The sequence below is a fragment of the Fistularia commersonii genome, chromosome 13 (genome assembly GCF_037954325.1).
Source record: "Fistularia commersonii isolate RoL2024-O1a breed Wild chromosome 13, RoL_Fcom_v1.0, whole genome shotgun sequence".
Taxonomy (NCBI): domain Eukaryota; kingdom Metazoa; phylum Chordata; class Actinopteri; order Syngnathiformes; family Fistulariidae; genus Fistularia; species Fistularia commersonii.
The window spans coordinates 12680426-12699247 of record NC_141296.1 but is presented as its reverse complement, the minus strand read 5'-3'; the positions used below and the strand labels follow the sequence as shown (position 1 = coordinate 12699247).

General features: G+C 44.0%; 1 protein-coding gene across 1 annotated transcript in view; it reads left to right on the top strand.

Moving 5' to 3' along the window:
* fstl5 (follistatin-like 5) overlaps positions 1-18822 on the top strand; it is a 164293-nt gene that overhangs the window by 24508 nt on the left and 120963 nt on the right. The window contains exon 3 of the mRNA XM_086158084.1: positions 7304-7334. Within this exon, the coding sequence (XP_086014210.1) occupies positions 7304-7334 (31 nt within the window). The remainder of the gene's footprint in view (positions 1-7303; positions 7335-18822) is intronic.

Below are 18822 nucleotides of genomic sequence, written 5' to 3'. Positions count from 1 at the left end.
TTTGTAATCATCCATACAAAATGAAACAAAAGGAAAAAATAAGGAGTTTCTAAAGTCAATATTGATGAAAATACGTCTTAAAATATTTAATAGTTTGGCGGGCCGAATAACAAAAAAGACAAACGGGCGGGATGTGATAAAATGCCCAAGTCTGGTTTACTCTGATACAAAACACAAAAATAAATCCGTCGTCCTGAACTTTTGATGTACGGTTTAAAAACAAAAACAAAACAAGAACTAATTTCCGTTCCCTGGAAATGAGTGGCGATGGTTCTCGGGTCGGTTAGACACGGCTCTTTTTTTGTCAGGCAGAAGAAACACTGATGTTGTGCACAGACACTGTTAGCGTATACATATTTAATGCACGCTAATGGAACGCTACGGTATACTTTTCAAGTTAGGCTGCGCTTGAACGTCCACATTATCCGTAACACCAACCCTGGAGATACTTCATTCTGCTTCAGGCCAGAATCGGAGGCGCGCGAGGCGATGAATCCTCCCCCCGTTTCCACGCCCCTCGTGGAACGATGACTCACGTCTTCTCCATATTCTGAAGGAACGGCTAGTTAGCGAATCCAAATGCAAGTGTGTGCACGCGTGTCTGTGTTGAATGCATAAATATATGATCTTTAGTGATAAAATGCAGTGTATAATTTCCCCTAAAACTTCTTCATATATATATATATACTGTACATGCTAGGTGACTTTAACAATTGAAACAATGCAAATCTAAACACAATCTAAATTTAAACACTCGTTTGTCATATTTGGACATTCCCGCTACTTTATGGAATCCTTCATGTCTCTTTTCCAGCATTCAATTTACACACAGTTCCCCCAGGTGGTCACCTATGGCAATACACTCGAGTTATCGCACAACACAACCGGTCTGCACGACGTACAGACGGCAAAAGTGTGCATTTGTAAACTACTAGCTATCCATTGTGTCCATCTGATTAATCTAAACAAGCAAACAAAGTAACGGTCTCCAGTATATAAGGGCAAATCAATAATGCTAGCTAATGCTAATGTAGTCATTAATAAGTAATTATAATATATAGGGTGTGCAGCCATAGAAGGGTGGTTTAAGATTAAGCAACATCCCCGTGTGTGTGTGTGTGTGTGTGTGTGTGTGTCTAAGTGAGGTGAAAGCGCAAACAACAACATAATTTGTAAGAATACAAATGCGCTGTGCTTATTTTCTCGTAATGCTGTGTTCAAGGTTCTGGTCTTTTAAACCCTGAGATTCAGTGAAATAATAATAAATATCTCCGCACACGGAAGGAATTGAAACAAACAAGTGGTAGAAATGTTAAGATGTCCTTAATCGATAATTTATACGACAAAATACAGTCGTTTTCAGACGACTGAGTGCACCTGAACATAAACTGCACCTGCTAAATTTGTAAGGGAAAAGAAAATAAATTGTACTCGTCTGCACTTGTTTACAATCAGCAAAGTGTCCATTTGTAAAATAAGATGTGGACACAGAAAGATGTTACACGGAAAAAGTTTTAACTTTTAATTAGATACGTACCATAACTGATCCCTCCAAACTATACCTGCAATACATCAGGCCACTCAATTTTTAATTTTTTTTTTTTTTTAAAACCAACCAGGAAAGGTCATTGATCGCTATCTTCATCTTTATCCTGCGCAGTAAAACCTCTAAAGTTGTCAAAATCTTCCGTCAAACACTTGCAGATTGACTGCCTTTTACTTTACGACGTTATTTTGTATGTTGGCCATAATGGTCTGTGCACGAAGCGCAAAATGACTGATAAGAAGAATTTAGCGAAAGTGCATTTGATTAAATTTGAAGCGTTTCATTGCTCCACTGTTACCTGTTTGCTAATTTTATCGGTCCAATGTGTCTAAATATTTTGGCAGCGTGTTTTTACAGTTAACTTGTAAAAATCTAGAAATTAGCCGCCTCATTATTTTAGCCGTAGCGTTTAAAGATTGTGAAAAAAGTAGCGGCTAATAGTCCGTCAAGCACGGTAGATGTTTTGATGTTTATGCGGCGCCTGTAGCTGCAGTGAGAGGATGCAGATTAGAAACTAAGGATTGAGATTGTAGTTCTGCGGACATGTTTTGATTGTGCCGGCCAGGCTAGTTGTCTACCGTCCACCGGCTGGACGTGCAGGCCCAGAGCAATTTGGGAGAGCCTGTCTCCCCGACGTCAAGCTGTTATGTCGGGACAAACAAAATGGAAGCGAGGGTTGGCGTGTGTTAAGCCCCCCCCCCCCCGAATCGCTCATCCGGCGCTGGCTCAGCCACATGGCAAATCTAGATTAACAGGGGATAAGTGAGGAGAGGGAGCGGTGGTTGGGCTGGACAAATGAGATTGAGTTTCAGTGAGGGTGGGAGGCGTGGCGGCTCAGCGTAGTTTAAAGTAGCTTAAATATGACCCGCCACCTCCTTGTTTCCGGGTTCTTCTCAGTCCCCACCAGACCCTGTCAATCATCCTGATGAGCTGTTGTCGTTGAAATGGCAGCCCACCTGAGGCAGGGGCAACCTGGTGTGTGTGTGTGTGTGTGTGTGTGTGTGTGTGTGTGTGTAGTCTCTGCTTGGGGACAGAGAGAAAAAAAAAAAAACACTTGCACACACAGTAGGAGACTGGCAAGCCGTAACAATAAAGTGTTCAGGTTGACATGCATATTCGATTAGCTTTTTTTTTTTTTTTTTTTTAAAAGCATAAAACTGCTAAAATATTTGCCTCATGTAACGGTTTAAAACGCTTGTCTTAGCAGCGTGCAAAAAATAATTCCAGCACTAACATGTTTTAAATTAGCAAAATAGTCGGTGATTTATGAATATTTAGAAGAGCGATGCATAGAACTCGCATGTTAGCTGTTCTTATCTCGCAAAGTAACGGTTGGATGCTAATATTCGGTTCATGGGAATTCCGTGTAATTGCATTATAAATCCCAGCAGTGAGTCACCGGTCACAGGTGCGGCTTTACTTGGCAGCCCGGTTGGATCATGGAGACAGGGGTGTTGATGTATTAAAAGGCAGGTGTACAGGACGGACGTAGGCAAGCAGCCAGCCTCGGGAGGCGCGGGTCGGGTCAGACGATCGCGGCGGTCGCACAGGTGGTTGCCTGAGCTTCCCCTGACCTGCGGAAGGCTCGGGGGAAAATCGCTCTCCTCGGGCAATCGGACCACGAACGCGTGCCACCGTATGCAAATCAGTTCAGTTTAATATCTTCCCTACCTGTAGTGCGGTTCTAAATGTCAACGGCTCAGCTGGAAAGCGGGTACCCTGAATATATGGGAGTCACAGGTGTGTGTGAGCACTGCCGAGCGAGGCAGCGTCAACAGTGGGCTGTAAAACAGGAAGATGCGAAGGGACGGCTTATTCTAGGCCATTAGTTAAGATGGCATTCAAAAAGGGGCGGAACTCGGATGTACACAACTGCCCAACAAGTGGTTCGGCAATGTCATGGCACTGAAATTGCACGGTGTGAACACGGACCCCAGAAAGTGAACCCGGCCGAACCCATCGTGATAAACGGATGTGAGAAAATATACTGCTCAAAAAAATAAAGGGAACACTTGAACAACACAATGTAGCTCCAAGTCAATCACACTTCTGTGAAATCATAGTGTCCACTCAGGAAGCAACACAGATTCATTTTGACTTGTTTTAAGGACATTACATCAAAGTTGGATCAGCCTGGAGTTTGTTTTTACGCTTTAATTTTGAGTGTGATTCCTAATCCAGACCTCCATGGGTTGATACAATTGATTTCCATTGATCATTTTTGTGTGATTTTGTTGTCAGATGTGTAAAGAGTAAAGTATTTCATAAGAGTATTTCATTCATTTAGATCTAGGATGCGTTTTTTAAGTGTTCCCTTTATTTTTTTGAGCAGTGTACAAAGACTCCCTTATCCGCTGCATTGAAGTATGGAGCATACGGACTCGGCTGCCAATAGTACACGGGACGGAGGTTCTCGGGTTTTCAGTTGGGGGACACCGAAATGGTTGTTCCGGTACGGTTATGCAGGCAGCTCATGTCCATCTCAAAGCAGAGACACCAGAATTTCTCTTTAATAAGTCCATGTTGGAGGAGAACCAGCGGTGAGCAGTCCGGTCAAGTTAGATTTTATTGCTATGGCGTCACATCACCGTTGTCACATGACCCTTTCCACGTAGAGCGGGTCTGGGTTGTACTCTTATGATTGACAGAAAGCCCAAATTGGCCCACGAGCAAGCGCTTAGCAACAGCAGACAGGACGCGTTGCGTTTTACCAGGTAGAAAGAGGAACAGAGTTAAACCAGAAGTGGCTGGAGTTTCACTTCCTGTCCGGATCACAAGTGGATACTCTTGGGCCGAAGGCATCACTCGTATTAAAATGCGCCCCAAACCTACGCTGCTTGTAAATGTTCTGAGATCGTGAGAGAAGCGAGTTTCCTTCTTGACATTGAGCAGGTCAGAGTGTTGTTTTTCTTAAATCCAGTTCCAAGGAGCCTCAGGTAAAGTAATCAGGCTCTCAGACGACACTCTCTTAGTCTTATGGCCAAACCCTGAGTTGTAGAGCTCAAGGAACCCCACTGTGTTATCAGAGCCTGACATAAACCCGTGTTAAGCCACTTCACGACCACTTACAATATGAGACGGCACAAAACTGTCCTGTTTCAAGAGCAAAACCCGAGAAAAAAAACAAAAAAACGCCATACAGTGAAGGACCTCGTGGGTTCCGGCAGCGTAAAGCAAAAAGGGTCGTACTCCGAATACCAAATGACTGCCTGCGGGGATTTCACAACGTTTCTTCTGATATTTGCCAAAAAGTGCAAAAGAGTTAACAACTAAATAAGACCCGTCAAAGGAAACACGGCTGGCTAACAGCTGAACAACATAAAACACAAAGCAGAACCATAATATACGCAGCAGGGATCGACCAATGAAGAAGAAGAAGAAGAAGACATACCCGGGTGATGTTTACTCGGACTCACAATCAGGAAGTGGTGAGCTTGTGGGCGGGGTCTATTTAAAGGTTTTGCACGCATGTTTCCAATGAGGGGCAATCAAGACTCCCCTGCGGCGCCGCGGTGACGGGCAGGTGAGACTCTCACCCTTTTCCGACCAAATAACAAAGATTTGTCAGCTTCTTGGTGGAGGACGTTTAGAAAAAGAAAGCGTTATAACTTCGACTAATGAAGTCAGCGAGGCTGACATTGTGTCCGCTGCAGAATCCATTCTGTGTTTTGTAATAGTGTAAGAGTAATGGAAATATAAAGTAAACCGAGGTGAGTGTAATATGTGTGTGCGGCGGCATCGATTTTTAACAGTCAATCCTGAAAACAAGGAAATGTACAATGTTTTCCTGCAGCCGTTCGGGGACAGCTGTTCATTAGTGGCTGCGAACCTGTTGCATAATTCATTTATTTTTCTTCCTCCTGCGTAATAGCATCCTCCCCAAACCGATGACACAAAAAGTCACCCTTTTTTGAATATTTGTACTCGTCGCGGTATTTTTGTCAGGAGCGGCTCTTGACAATAGGTGATCGTGCTCATGCTTTCCTCCAAACAAGGCGGATTTCACACGGCGCCATCTGAAAGGGTCGCGGCTATTTGCTCCCCTTTTTCTCGAAGCGAATTATCTTTATTTTTATACCAGAAATCAGCACTTCTCTGTCAAGCCGTATCTTTGACGCTTCTTGTGATGGCAGACCGGGCGTGGATAAGTGTGTGTGTGGCGTGAACTGACACTGATGGAGGCTCCTGAAAGTTCCTCCATCCATTAACACTTCACCTTCTACACCAGGGGTGCTCACACTTTTGTAGCATGCGAGCTACTTATAAAATGACCAAGTCAAAATGATCAACCCACAACAAAAATGCAAAGCGTTCTTTATATGTACAGTGTATGTTAATGTACTTTGCATAACTGCATGAGCCAATATTGCACAACATAAAATAGTGATTTAGATTTTTTTTTTGTCATGACCCAAGTTCACTCTGATGACGTGCACCGGATTGAATCATAGTCCGAACAGTAGCTGCTTCCAGCCGGCCTTATTGACGATGACGTGATTGGCCCGGAACGATGCTTCGGTCGCGGATTTCGCTTTTGAATTATGTTGTGTGAGAAGTGACCGCTTCCCGGACGACTGGAATTTTACTTCCTTCACCTTTTTCTTTCTCAGCTCGCTTTTCGGCGGGATGTCCATGGTGTATTTTCCACAAACAGTCCGAAAATGCCGCTCCACATTACCCGTCTTTGGTATTGCGACGGTAGACCGGCTGATGAGGCAAACCCACTTCGAAAATGTCCTCCTCTCATTCCGTATGAAAGAGATATGTTTTTATCTTCTTACTTGGTTCGGCTCTCCCACTCATTTTATACCCTTTCTTCAGTTTAACAGAAAAAAAAACGCGTGCTAAAAATTGGAGGTAACTTGCTGACCAGCTTATTCGTTTTGCTGCACTTCGCGTCGTTGTTTGTGCACGTGCAGAGACCTCAGTGTCAGAAAAAATCAGATGTCATCTGATTGGCTGCCCTGTATATCAATCAAGTGATGGGATGGATAATAGGCCGACGTCTATTTTTTTTTTTTTTTATGTCATGGGATCCACCAGTATTCGTCCACGGGGGACTTTGAAACCTGAAGGAAGGCAACTCGAGCATCTGGAGGAGCCGCATTCAGATAAAAAAAAAAACTCTCAAAGAACAAATTCAATTCTGTGTAACATAAACGTACCGTTATTGGTACCACTCTTGTTCTGAAGAACATCGATCGCAAATTACCTTTGCGATCGACGTATTGAGCACCTACACTGTCTTGTATGTTCATGCAATGCAAAGTCGAGATACATGAGCTTTGAGGTTCTCACTCATCCAGGTCACGGTGAATTCTGGTTGAAATCTTGTTTTGACAACCGGACTTGAATTTTTCTTCCCTTGATGAGCGGTGAGACATCTTTAATGGAAGAAATTCAAGCCCAGTTGCCATAAAAAGATTTTGACAAGAGGTTACTGACAGTCACTGTAGCCCTGGAGACTCTTACCGCAGGATGTAGCACGAGTGTGACGCTATCGATGCTGCCCCTGTAGAGGGTCCACCTGATGGCGGCTCCGGCTCTGGTAGAGATGCTGATGTGGTTCCTCGGCCAGCGCTGCGGTGCGGAGCTCCTCTGTCATTTGCACGCCTAGGGACTCTGTTCTGCTCACATCATGCTAAGCTAGGTCGCGTGACTACCTCCAAATGTGGAAGAGTCAATCTTTAATGAAGACGTACCGCTGATGTCGAGTTTGTGTCTGACTCATCCTAACTGTCTTCTCTCTTCCTGCAGGATGGGCTTCCTGAGAGCTTGAGGATAAAAGGTGAGTTTCTATTCCTTTCTCTTCTTTTTGTTCCGCCTCCCCTCTTCGCAGACACATCATTTCTGTCCATTCAGTCGTGATGAAGCCTTGATGCGTGGAATTTACGTTTTTTAAAAAAGGAACTATGCAAGACATCCATCTAGAGCCCAAAATGTACTTTCCCCTCTTTTTCTAGTCTGGGGTTTTTAAACATGTAAGATGGTATGTGTGTGTGTTTAAACACGCCGCATCCGCCAGATTTGTGTGCAGGCTTCCTCGTCAACAGCGCAAACCTCCAAATGGCCCGACGCCGCAGTAAATAAGCGACACGCTCATTAGACACAAACCATCCCGAGCTCTGAAGCCCTTCGCCGAAAACCTCCTCCATATTTATCATATTTATTTGCCCTCTCTCCGTTATGGTTGTGCTCAAATTTTATTGTCTTTTATGGGGAGTACATTGGCTTGGACTTTGTGTGAGAGATGCCGCATAAGGAGGGGGTAAAAAAAAAAAAAAAAAAAGATTTTACCGTCTTGATTTGTGAGCTCCTTGGAGGCAAGACGTCTTTTAATGTTTTGGAAGTCAGATCAGCGATCTTATGTCAGAAACGATCTGGAAATCCGGAGATGATTGACCTCGGAGAGGCGGGGGGATCAGACATTTAACAGCGGCGCCTGATGAGGGGTCGCGGACGACATGATTGGTCAAACCAGCTGGACCCGTGCCAACAAGAGCCACAGTTTAGAGTGTAAACAAACATGCAGTACTGATAGCTGGCTGTCGCTAATGTGGCTATCTGCTCTTTTGCCCTTGATCACCCCTGCAGCAGAGGTCAGGTTGGGCTTGTTACCCTCATGCACCAACCTGAGCAATTTCTAGCCTGACTAGCCGTGCTGACTCGAGAGAAAATCGAACAAAAGATCTTGTACGGTGTTCTCGCGTTTAGCAACAAATAGAATTTGTTAGGGATTGTTAGGGAATGACCTGGCCACTCCCGGACCCTGCGGCACTACTCCCCACTCCCCCCCCCCTTTTTTTTGGCCCACTTTCCAGTCGTCTCCCCCTCGGCCCACCGGGTTTTGTCGGGTTTTTGTTTTGGGAAGGCTAAAGCTGTTCCTCAAGGGGTGATACTGAGGGTTTTGGGGTAGTGAGGACCCCGAAGCTAGAACCTCAGTCTCACTGGTTGCCGGGTCAGTGTTGGCTCAATCCTTACGGCAGCCGAACGCATCCTGATGCACCCCCACGCATCTGGAGTCCGCAGACCGAAACCTGAACTGCAAACCCTCGCCAGTTTCAGTCCTTACATGTCCGAGTTTGTTCCGGATGCATCCGGAGACACCAGACTGGAGCGAATGCAAAGTCGAACCAGTGCGAATCCCCGTCACATTTAGTCCCTACAAAACTGTGTCTTGTCCTCTGAGCATCCGAAGACCACAGACGGGATACCAAATTTTGATGTTTCTACCCAAGGGCCAGATTAAATGCTGCAGTTAGACTTTTTTAGGGGCGACAAGCTCTCTGTTGCAAAATATCAACCCCCCTCACCCAGCCTCAAACCCTGTGCGATCAAAGGTGTAAGCTCAAGTGTCCTTCAGGTTCTCTCAAGCTTCTAATATCCAAATACTTCCTGTGTGGCTTCACTGAAATTCCCCTTGGGTTTTTCCTTTTTGACATCATTGATCTCCAAATCACGTGGGCGACATGCAAACGTGCATGGCTGAGGAGACGTCAGGTGATTTGCGGTGGCGTTTTAAAATACCAGCAAAACCAGATTCTGGCGCTTTTCCACGACTCTGTTCTAGTTCCACTCTGAGAGGGCTGGACTCTGTCGGGTGGATTTTCTGTTACTTCATTGTCAAGTCGGACGTCAAAATCACAACACAGTCGTCTGATGACAATTTCCACAAATAGAAAGTCTGGAAAAACAAATGGAAGAGAATCGACAGTAACCCAACATTGCACCATGAGCAAGCGCTTGATGATAGCAGCAAGAAAACACTGCACTTTTACTTGTGCAGAAACCGGATGGCCCTCTGTTTTGACCGAGCGAGAAACCGTGCATGCAGCTTGAAGGTTCTGGTGACATGATACAATTATGGATTTAATATCAATGAAAGAAATAAGAAATAATGATGGGCACCTGGCAGGAGCGCTGCATGAGGATCATGACATGAGAGATCCCATTAGGAGAAGATATGAAATTACTATCATGCGTTGATGAAGGAACGTAAGCGCTAACAGGATAGGACGAGTGAGAGGAATGAGATGAGTTCCTCTTAGCAGGATACGCGCATAGCAGCATAACTAAGGGCTAGCCCAGTGCTAACGATAAATTAAAAAAAAAAAAAAAGGTTTTAAAAGGTGTCGGATGTCCGGTTTCAGATTGGAATATGTTTCCACAGAGGAGAAACCACAGGGGCGTCATTGCACGGTGTGATAGAGTTTTATACGGGACACAAAACGCACAAATAATGGCGGATGTTGAGCCGATGGTGGACTCGCTCTTGGGTCTGTGGCTGCTTATCTGAGCACAAATAGCAAGACGAGAGCAGTCGGAGACATGCTAACGTGTAGCACCCTTCGGTCCTTTTTTTTTTTTTTTTTTTTTAATAATGGCAGGTTTGATTCCTGCGCCGATCAGCGGCTAGCAGTTGGTCAACGACTTGTTTTCAGCATCGGCTCGGCTCGCCTGGAACCTCACCGGAGCGCCGTCACGTTCCCTCACGTGATTATTCTCCAAGCACGGCACTCCACATTCCCTGCAGACAATCCCTCTGACCACAACCCGAGCGGTTCCTGCTGTGAAAACTGCCATTTTTAATCGAATTATTCGTCTGTCATTTTTGCCGCAGAAGGTCACGACACCAATCCCGGCAAATATCTACCCTCCTCCGCTCGAGGATTCCAAATGCGGCGCTCTGTAATTTACGATTATTACCTAAAACGCTCATAATTTGCTTTCTTCAGCATTCAAGCTCCCGCGCTCCTCTGCAGTTGCCGTACGTCTCCTCCCTAAAATCCCACCGCGTTTTCCCGATGTATCCTTTAAACTAGAGGCGATGTCGGGCAAAAGGTGGCGGTGCCGCCTGACGCGTCGGCCTCCAAGTGCTTGAAAGGGCAGCTAAATGGACCTCCCTCCATTTCTCCGCACCAGGGGAAGGTCGAAGCAGTAATTGCAGAGGGTGCATTACCATAACGGGTGGCCCCGGCTGTCTGCTGTGATTCACTTTAATGCGCCGCCCTTCGTACGCCCAGAGCGGAGATCTCACTTTGGCCACTTTTCAGCAAACTCATCTCCGGCGCAACCACGAGCAGATTGTCGCGGTGGTGGTCGGAGGGGATCGTAAATAATTCCAGGGAGGCTTCTGGTTTTCACACAGGGATGCCGACCTTTTTATGAAAAAAGAAAAAGGGTGAAAAAACCTGAACGGATGATTAAGAAAAAAAAAAAAAAAAAAAAAGCTCCGGGGTTCTAAAATGCCCGGTTTATTACAGTTCTCAGCTTCACTCATGTCAACAACCTAAAGCAACACCACCAGTCACGCGTCGTTCTGAAGAGATTTCCAAATATTTGCCTGTTTTGCCAGCGGATGTTTGATGAACCCCCACCCCTCGAACTTGTAGATTATGTATGAAAATGTGGAATACTGGATTTCCCTCCCAGGCGTGATTTACATTCACACATACGGAACCGTTCCATTTATATTTCTTGGGATGGACTCGGAGCCGTCAGCCATCGGATGCCTACGGTGGTCAAAGTGAACAAAAAAAAAAAAAAAACGTGACCACCGAATGACGCCGCTCCCTTTAATTTGATTTGGAAAGACGCTGATCGGATGTGTCTGTTCACACCTGCCCGGTGGACGCTGCCAAAAGTTTGGCTCGTCACAACATTAACCGGATGATTAGAGTTAACGTCACTCCATTAACCGTTACTCTTCTCTGCTTCCAAATGTGTGATGGAATGACAACAAAATAGCACTCCTTAATCCAGATTGCTGGTTGGGCCATGAAAGCTGATCTGTTTATTGCTTAACTTAAAAAAGTTAGCGATTAACTATATATGAGGATTCTCTTATCATTGACGCACCAGTTTTATTTTTAAATTTCTCTATACAATTTGGTGTGCCATTATTTTGGCTGGTGGGCCACATTTTCTTTAATTGTCATGCGCAGGCCAACTAGGTATCATGTAAATTGAACAAAATGAAAATTGCAATTGCAATATTTACATTTTTCTGCATTTTTATTTCAACTTTAACATCATCAATTATAAAAGAAATGTACCGACATTATTTAGTGTGTAATCATCCATACAAAATTAAACAAAAGGAAAAAAAAAGGAGTTTCTACATTCAATATTGATTGAAAATGGTTATTTTAAAGTTATTCAAGTTATAGTTATAGTTATCTAAGTTATACATTGCTCAAAAAAATAAAGGGAACACTTAAAAAACACATCCTAGATCTTAATGAATGAAATATTCTTATGAAATACTTTGCTCTTTACACAGTTGAATGTGCTGACAACAAAATCACACAAAAATGATCAATGGAAATCAATTGTATCAACCCATGGAGGTCTGGATAAGAATCACACTCAAAATTAAAGTGTAAAAACAAACTCCAGGCTGATCCAACTTGGATGTAATGTCCTTAAAACAAGTCAAAATGAATCCGTGTTGCTTCCTGAGTGGACACTATGATTTCACAGGAGTGTGATTGACTTGGAGTTACATTGTGTTGTTCAAGTGTTCCCTTTATTTTTTTGAGCAGTATAGTTATTTAAAAAAAAAAAAAAATAGTATCAAATTTTAAAATGTGACTAATCGGACTTCGCCCCCAATGAAAAAAAAAAAAAAAAGAAAAACATCAAAGATGGAATTAATGTATGCATGTATATAGTTCTGAGATGGCTATTTGGTCAAGTGGTCACTTTTGACTTCCGACCACTGGTACTTCAGATCTTCGGTGACTGAATTGCACTTTTTGTACGTCGCTTTGTACAAAAGCGTCTGCCAAATGACTGGAATATTATGTAATGTATTCAAAGAAAATAGTTTTGGCGGGTCGGATAAAAAAGCAAAATGTGCCAAATGTGGCCCGCGGGCCGTAAAATACCCAGGTTCGGCTTAGCCTGCACTCAGGGATGCAGGGTGGACTGGAGAACTATCCTGCTGTCTGACCGCCAGTCAGTTGTTTGCCACGTTTAGAGACACACAACCAGTGACTCTCTCGTTCCTCTATCATATGTAGGCGTCCACTCATTCACCAGCCTGGGCGATGAACCATTTGCACATTTTTCAGAGGGAAAACATGCAAACTCAACACAGGACTTAACCTTCTTGCTGCGAGGCGGAAGCCACGTTGCCTTACATCTCCTTTTATATTTCACGTTAAATAGTTTAAGATATGTGGAATAACTGTATATCAGAAACTTTCTGTGTGGTTTTGAAAGAATCATCTGATCACCTTAGAGGGGTTAATTTGACAAAGCTACAACTTTTTTAATTTCATAAAGTGTATCTCTATCACTTTTCAAGTTATAATGAACTCAGCGTAATCGCAACTGACATTGCCTTTTTTTTTTCCCAACACCTTTTCCCTCTGAGCTGCCTCATTACCCGGTCAGCTGCTGCCACACGGAATTCATGAGTTTTGAGTGGAGGAAAAAAAAAAAGTTAAAAAGATTAATATTTCCAGAGAACTCGGAATAGCAGAGGGAGTAAGTTCTGTATTTATCTTTAGCTTGTTTATGGAATACCTTCGTTGGGATGAGAGTAATGTTAGAAACAATAACCTCAGTGAAGCTGTCAGCTCTCCAGCTACCATGGTTGTAGTCATTCATTCATATATATATATATGTGTGTGTGTGTGTGTATACATGTATGATAAGATCCGAAGATAATAGATAATAAGAATAGATAATATATTGTTGTGTGTGTAGAAATAAATTTTTGTGTTTTCATTTTTATTATATCAAATATAATGCAGCCATGACGGCGGGGGCGTCTGAGAACGCCAGCTTTTTAATCAAATCCCTAATAACCGCAGGGGCGGCGGTGAGTAGATATGAGAAAAGTCGGTCCACAAAGAAGAGATTTCCCCTTGGAGAGAAACGCAATCTTGGGGCCTCCGAAAGGCGCCGTCAACTATTCCCATGGATGCGGCGAAACCTTCCCGGTCGGAACTCGGCGCCGTAGCAAACATGCCGTCGCGTCGTCTCGAACCCATGTTTATGTTTCCCTGATCTCTGTCCCCCTCCATCATCCCCCTCATATAATACGTTCATTTCTATGCGCGGCGGCGGCGGCGGCGGTGGAGTCCTCGTCCCTCCGCTGCTCCGTGGCAGGAGTGCATTTGAATAATTTAGAGAAGTGCAAACACCAGAGCTCTAAATTGTACATTAATTCTAAAATTAAACACCAACTCCCCCCCGGGGCGGAGTGTTTTAATAACTTGTCACATCTGTGCAGGCGGCGGCTGTGAGCACGCCGCCGCGTTTTTTTTTTTTCCCGTGCAAGATTACCCCAAGATCTATTGTTCCGTGTGAAAGTTTGCCTTATTCCGTCGAGGGGGGCCGGGTTAGGTCATTATTGATACAGTACGGCGTAATCACATTATTGCAGCTTTTATTTTTTTAAAAATAGTTATTGCAATTCCCGGGCTGAGTGCTCCCCCTTCAAAATAAAAGCCCGGTCGGATTTTCCTTTTAAAACTCCCAAAGGAGTTCCCGGACAGCTTTACGGGCCATTTTCCATCCTTGACCCACTAAGCCGGCTGGAGAACGGACACGCGAGCGGATCTAAATACGGCACAGAGCAGCTCTTTCACCTTTGCAGGGGAAGCACCGGGAAGCTGGTTAGCAGGAAGAGCATTTATATTTTGGATTTATCAGGGATGACTTTGTGCGTTTTTATTTACAAGATGGGAGCGGGGCACAGTTGGATCTACCCAATGTGGCGATGTGGGCGAACTTTTACGTGACGCCCCTCTCCGGCAGCAATTTACATGCAAAACAAATCGTTTCCAGCCGTGTATTTAATTAATCAGATAACACGTCATCCAGTTTACATGCTTAACACATTACAAATGAATACAAAATAATCTGAAATATACTGCTCTAAAAAAAAAATGAAGTAACTCCAAGTCAATCTCACTTCTGCGAAATCAAACCATCCAAGACGATGCTAGACACACACGACCAGCCTCATTTTGATTTGTTTTAAGGACATGACATCATAGTTGGATCAGCCAGTAGTGTGTTTTTTCCGCTGTAATTTTGAGTGTGACTCCAACTCCAGACCTCCATGGGTTAACACATTTCCATTGTTCATTTTTGTGTGATTTTTGTTGTCAGCACATTCAGCTATGTAAAGTATCCAGAGTGTTTCATCCTTTCAGATCTAGGATACAATATGTAAGTGTTCCCTTTAATTTTTGAGCAGTGTTTGATATAAGTACCCTTAGCGCAAAATAAAAATAAATGCAGATTAGTAATCTATTGGTAGAATAAATAAATGTGATCGCAATTCAGAACAGAGAAGAGTCCAGGAGACAAACATTCGGAAGCCCAGTAAGTCACTAACTTGACTAAATAACTATTTGGAAATTTGTTGCAGCATACCAGTCTAGAAGTTAATTATTGTGGGTAGAAGTTAATTTACTTTAGTATACAGGGTGAAACCAGCTTGTTGTTGTGGATGTAATTCCATTAGAATTTCAATAAGGGGTCACATCCCCCTCTCAGAGCAGATCAGGAATACCTTTATTAGTTTGGGTTCTCACGTGCGCTTCCTGCCACAGGAAGTCTAAACTTTTCCCCTTTTGTCCTGCGGACCGGCCCACCAGTAGCACGACCAGTTGGAAACAGAGCCACGGGCAGTTTTTGTCTTTCTAGCGTACTTCCTACTTGCGGCAGGCTCGGCGTGCGTCCCGATTTCAAACAGAATTGACCTTTTATGCCTTTCTTGGCCAAAGTCGGGTCTGGAGCTGCTTCCTGCGTGAAAGGCTGAGATGAACATCCACGCGCCGCTCGCTCAAGAACTCCTGATGTTGCCAACACGGAGGCTAGTTTGCACCTGTGTCGCCGGGGAAACCGAACACTTAGTTTTATTTGACTTTTTCTTTTTTTTTTATTATCATCTATTAAGCAAATGAGCTTTACATTCCTGGTTCATGATCTGTCCCCACGCAGGGAATGAGGAACCTCTCAGACCGCTTTCCATTTAGCCCGTGCATCACTATGTTCCGCACATGTCCAATAACTCGGAGCTCTTTTTATTCCCTTGCTTGAAAATAATTAATGTCCATAAAGATTGACAGATAGGCCGCCACCCCCGGCCATTTGAATAACATTTCAGAAGCAATACCACGTTCCGGCGCCATTTACTCCCAGCTCATTGAGCGGCCCAGACGAGCCGGGGGGAGACATCGGGCGGCCGATTGGAAAATAATAACATGCCGAAGGGTGAGAATAGCGAGCGGCCGGTGTCACGGCCATCGGGAGCCGGCGCCAATGGGAACGCGCCGCGCGATGAACGGCATCGGCGGTATCCTTGCCATTAGCGCTCATTGTCTGCGCTGGAAATGACTGCCACGGTCATCGGGATGTAATTTCATTTTTTCTCTCTCTTTTTTTTTTTTTTTTTTTTTTTTTTAAGCTAACGACGTCCTGGGTGTGTAGAATTATATGGACCGAGACAAATCTCTATCGTGATTCATCAATAATTCTCGGTGATCTGAGGGGGTCGGTTACGATGACGGCTTCCCCCTCCCTCCACCTGAAGGTCAACTTGGGAATAATCAGAGGAACATTATCTTGATCTATCTTCTGGTCTAGGGGAGGGGGGGTTGCCGACCAAAGCTTGGCGTCTGCGGAGTGGATTTTTGTGAAAAAAAGATCGCTTTAAAATAATAAAAAAAAGAAAAAGCTCTTTAGCCGTGGAGTTGGCAGCACTGTTTGGTGACGATCGTGACGGAGCGGCAACAATTTGTGCGGCATCCTTCTTCTTAGCCGAGGGGTTTGCACTTTTACTTGGTGCTGAAGTTTCTTTCTTTTTGTCGATGTTTCTTTTTTCTCGTCCTGTTGAGCAGAAACTTTCCAAACCCTCCAAATGGGCCTTGATCTGACTCGAGAAGGACAACGGCAAAAAAGGAAACGGCCTTCCTCCTGTGAACTTTTTTTGCGTACTCTCAAGGCTGTGAGGATTGTTTGCAATGAATAGGGTTTGGATTTTTATTTGCGGAGTGAATTATATGGTCAGAATCCAAATTTTAGGTACTTTCTTCCTGGATCTTTCTTGGTCATTCATGTGTTGAACTTTCTCCAATATTAATAATTTTATTGCTAATTTTTTTGTCATTCCGTGAGCATTTTTTTTACATTTTTTTAGTTGTTTGACATTTTACATTTTAAAGAACATCTGGAAGCGTGAAGTGAAGTTGAACATCACCATTGAAAGAGGCAAATACAAACAAACACGCCATGATATCTGCCAAATATCATGATATCTGCCAAATGCAATGTAATGTAATGATATTTTTGATAAAACACCAGCTTTACCTTGAGATCTGATCTGCCAAAATTTACCTTGGAACTCAAGCTGGGGTCAAACTGGACGGTTGACTTTCCAAGTGTCTTGTCAAGTAGAGTTGGTACCAGTCAGTGCCAGTTGAATCAGTGGGCGAGGCCCAGTCAGTCGCTGTCAATCAAACATGTTTCAATTTTGACGTTTCGACTCAACAGCCGATGAAAGCAAGGTGGCGTTGTCTTCAGAAGAAGAGGATAGGAAGTAGCGGGAATATCAAAACATGCACCAAATACAAGGCGAGTCCGCAAAGCCAAACTGGACTCCACGAATGTAGGAAGAATAAGTAGCCGCGATAATAGCGATAACAGAGCCATTTTTATCATCCGTGTTGGTTTATCCTCTAAACCGGCTCTGATGGACGAGTTGGCTTCAGCCAGAGTTTGATGCTTTCAGTTGGTCGGACCTATCTTGCCGTCTGTGATCGCTCATCCTTGATCAGCGCCAACTCCGAGTCTTTTCAACAACGGTAACCATGGCGACAGTCGAGCAACGACTCCCAAGTTGTATTGTATTCCGATGAATGACCTTCACCTTGTTATACAAAAGCTACGCCGTCAGTCCGATCAAACGGGAACACAATCTTGCCATAAGGTTTTTATGGATGATGTTGGCCATACTTACTCAAAAGAAAAGTGAATAAAGTTGATTTATCAGACACATTAACTCTTGTTAGGGGGTTTTCAGGGGTTAAAGTCAACATCCACGTGACCGCCGACCGTCACGACTGCAAAGCGCTTGAATGTTGACTGTAAAGGGAAAAAAAAAAAGCTTCACTCAAGGATCTTGGTCGCGTCCCAGGAAAACAAACCCGGAAACATCAGTTACGACAGGAGGAAGCCGAGGGACCTCTTAACCGCCGGAATGAGGTGGGGCGTTGTGGGCGGGTCCGAGCAGGGGCAGCTTGGAATTAGTCGGCAATCAGCGATAAACGGCGTGCCGGCGGGGGGAAGCGGCTCCCTGCCGCATTCTGATGTGGACCGAATGAGAGAGGAGCCCGGCTAGCGTTCGCTCATTAGACCGGCCAATGAAATGGGACGGAAAGATGCCAAGTGGCTGCCAGGTGCACACACACTCACACACACACATCTTCAGAGTGTGGTGACATACAGGTTTTTTTTCAGACTCGTGATAGAGAGGGATATCATTTTTTTTTGTAGTTTTCAGCACCTACGATGTCCTCCTATATTACATAACACCTTTATATTTATGTAACATTTCAAATACTACGGGTATATGAATATTGTGGGAAAAGGGGAGAGCTCTCATTTAAGATCACTGTTCTCTAAAGTCAGCTGTTTTAGACAGCTGTCATTAAAAATGGCTTATAAATACTGAATAGTATATGGATAGCCATGACGTGTGACCTCGTGGTCAAGAGGTCAAAGTGAGCTGCGAAATGTCACCTTATATGAATACTAAACACACACACACACACACACACGCACAGTTCACCTCTCATTACTTTACTCCTGATTGGAAGCCTCGTTCATTCACTAATTTACTGACTAACTACCGTATTTTTCGCATCATACGGTGCACCTTCAATGAATGGTCATTCAAAAAAAAAAAAAAAAATCACATATAAGGCGCACTGGATTATAAGGCGCATATAATAGCAGCTTCAGTAGTGGCTGGGGTTGCGTTATGCATCCACTAAATGTAGCGGCAGAATGTAAAAGGGAATGTCGACAAAACAGTCAGATAAGTCAGTCAAACTTTATTAATAGATTACAAACCAACGCCCTGACAACTCTGTTCATTCCCAAAACAAGTTAGTGCATTCACAATACGGTACCGTATGTACCGGTAGCTCTTACCGGTATTTACGCCGGCTTCGTTGATTACAGTATTTTTCAACTCCATTTGTCACAGTACAAAGCTTTTCAAAACACAAAAGCAACAAGAAAACCGCCTC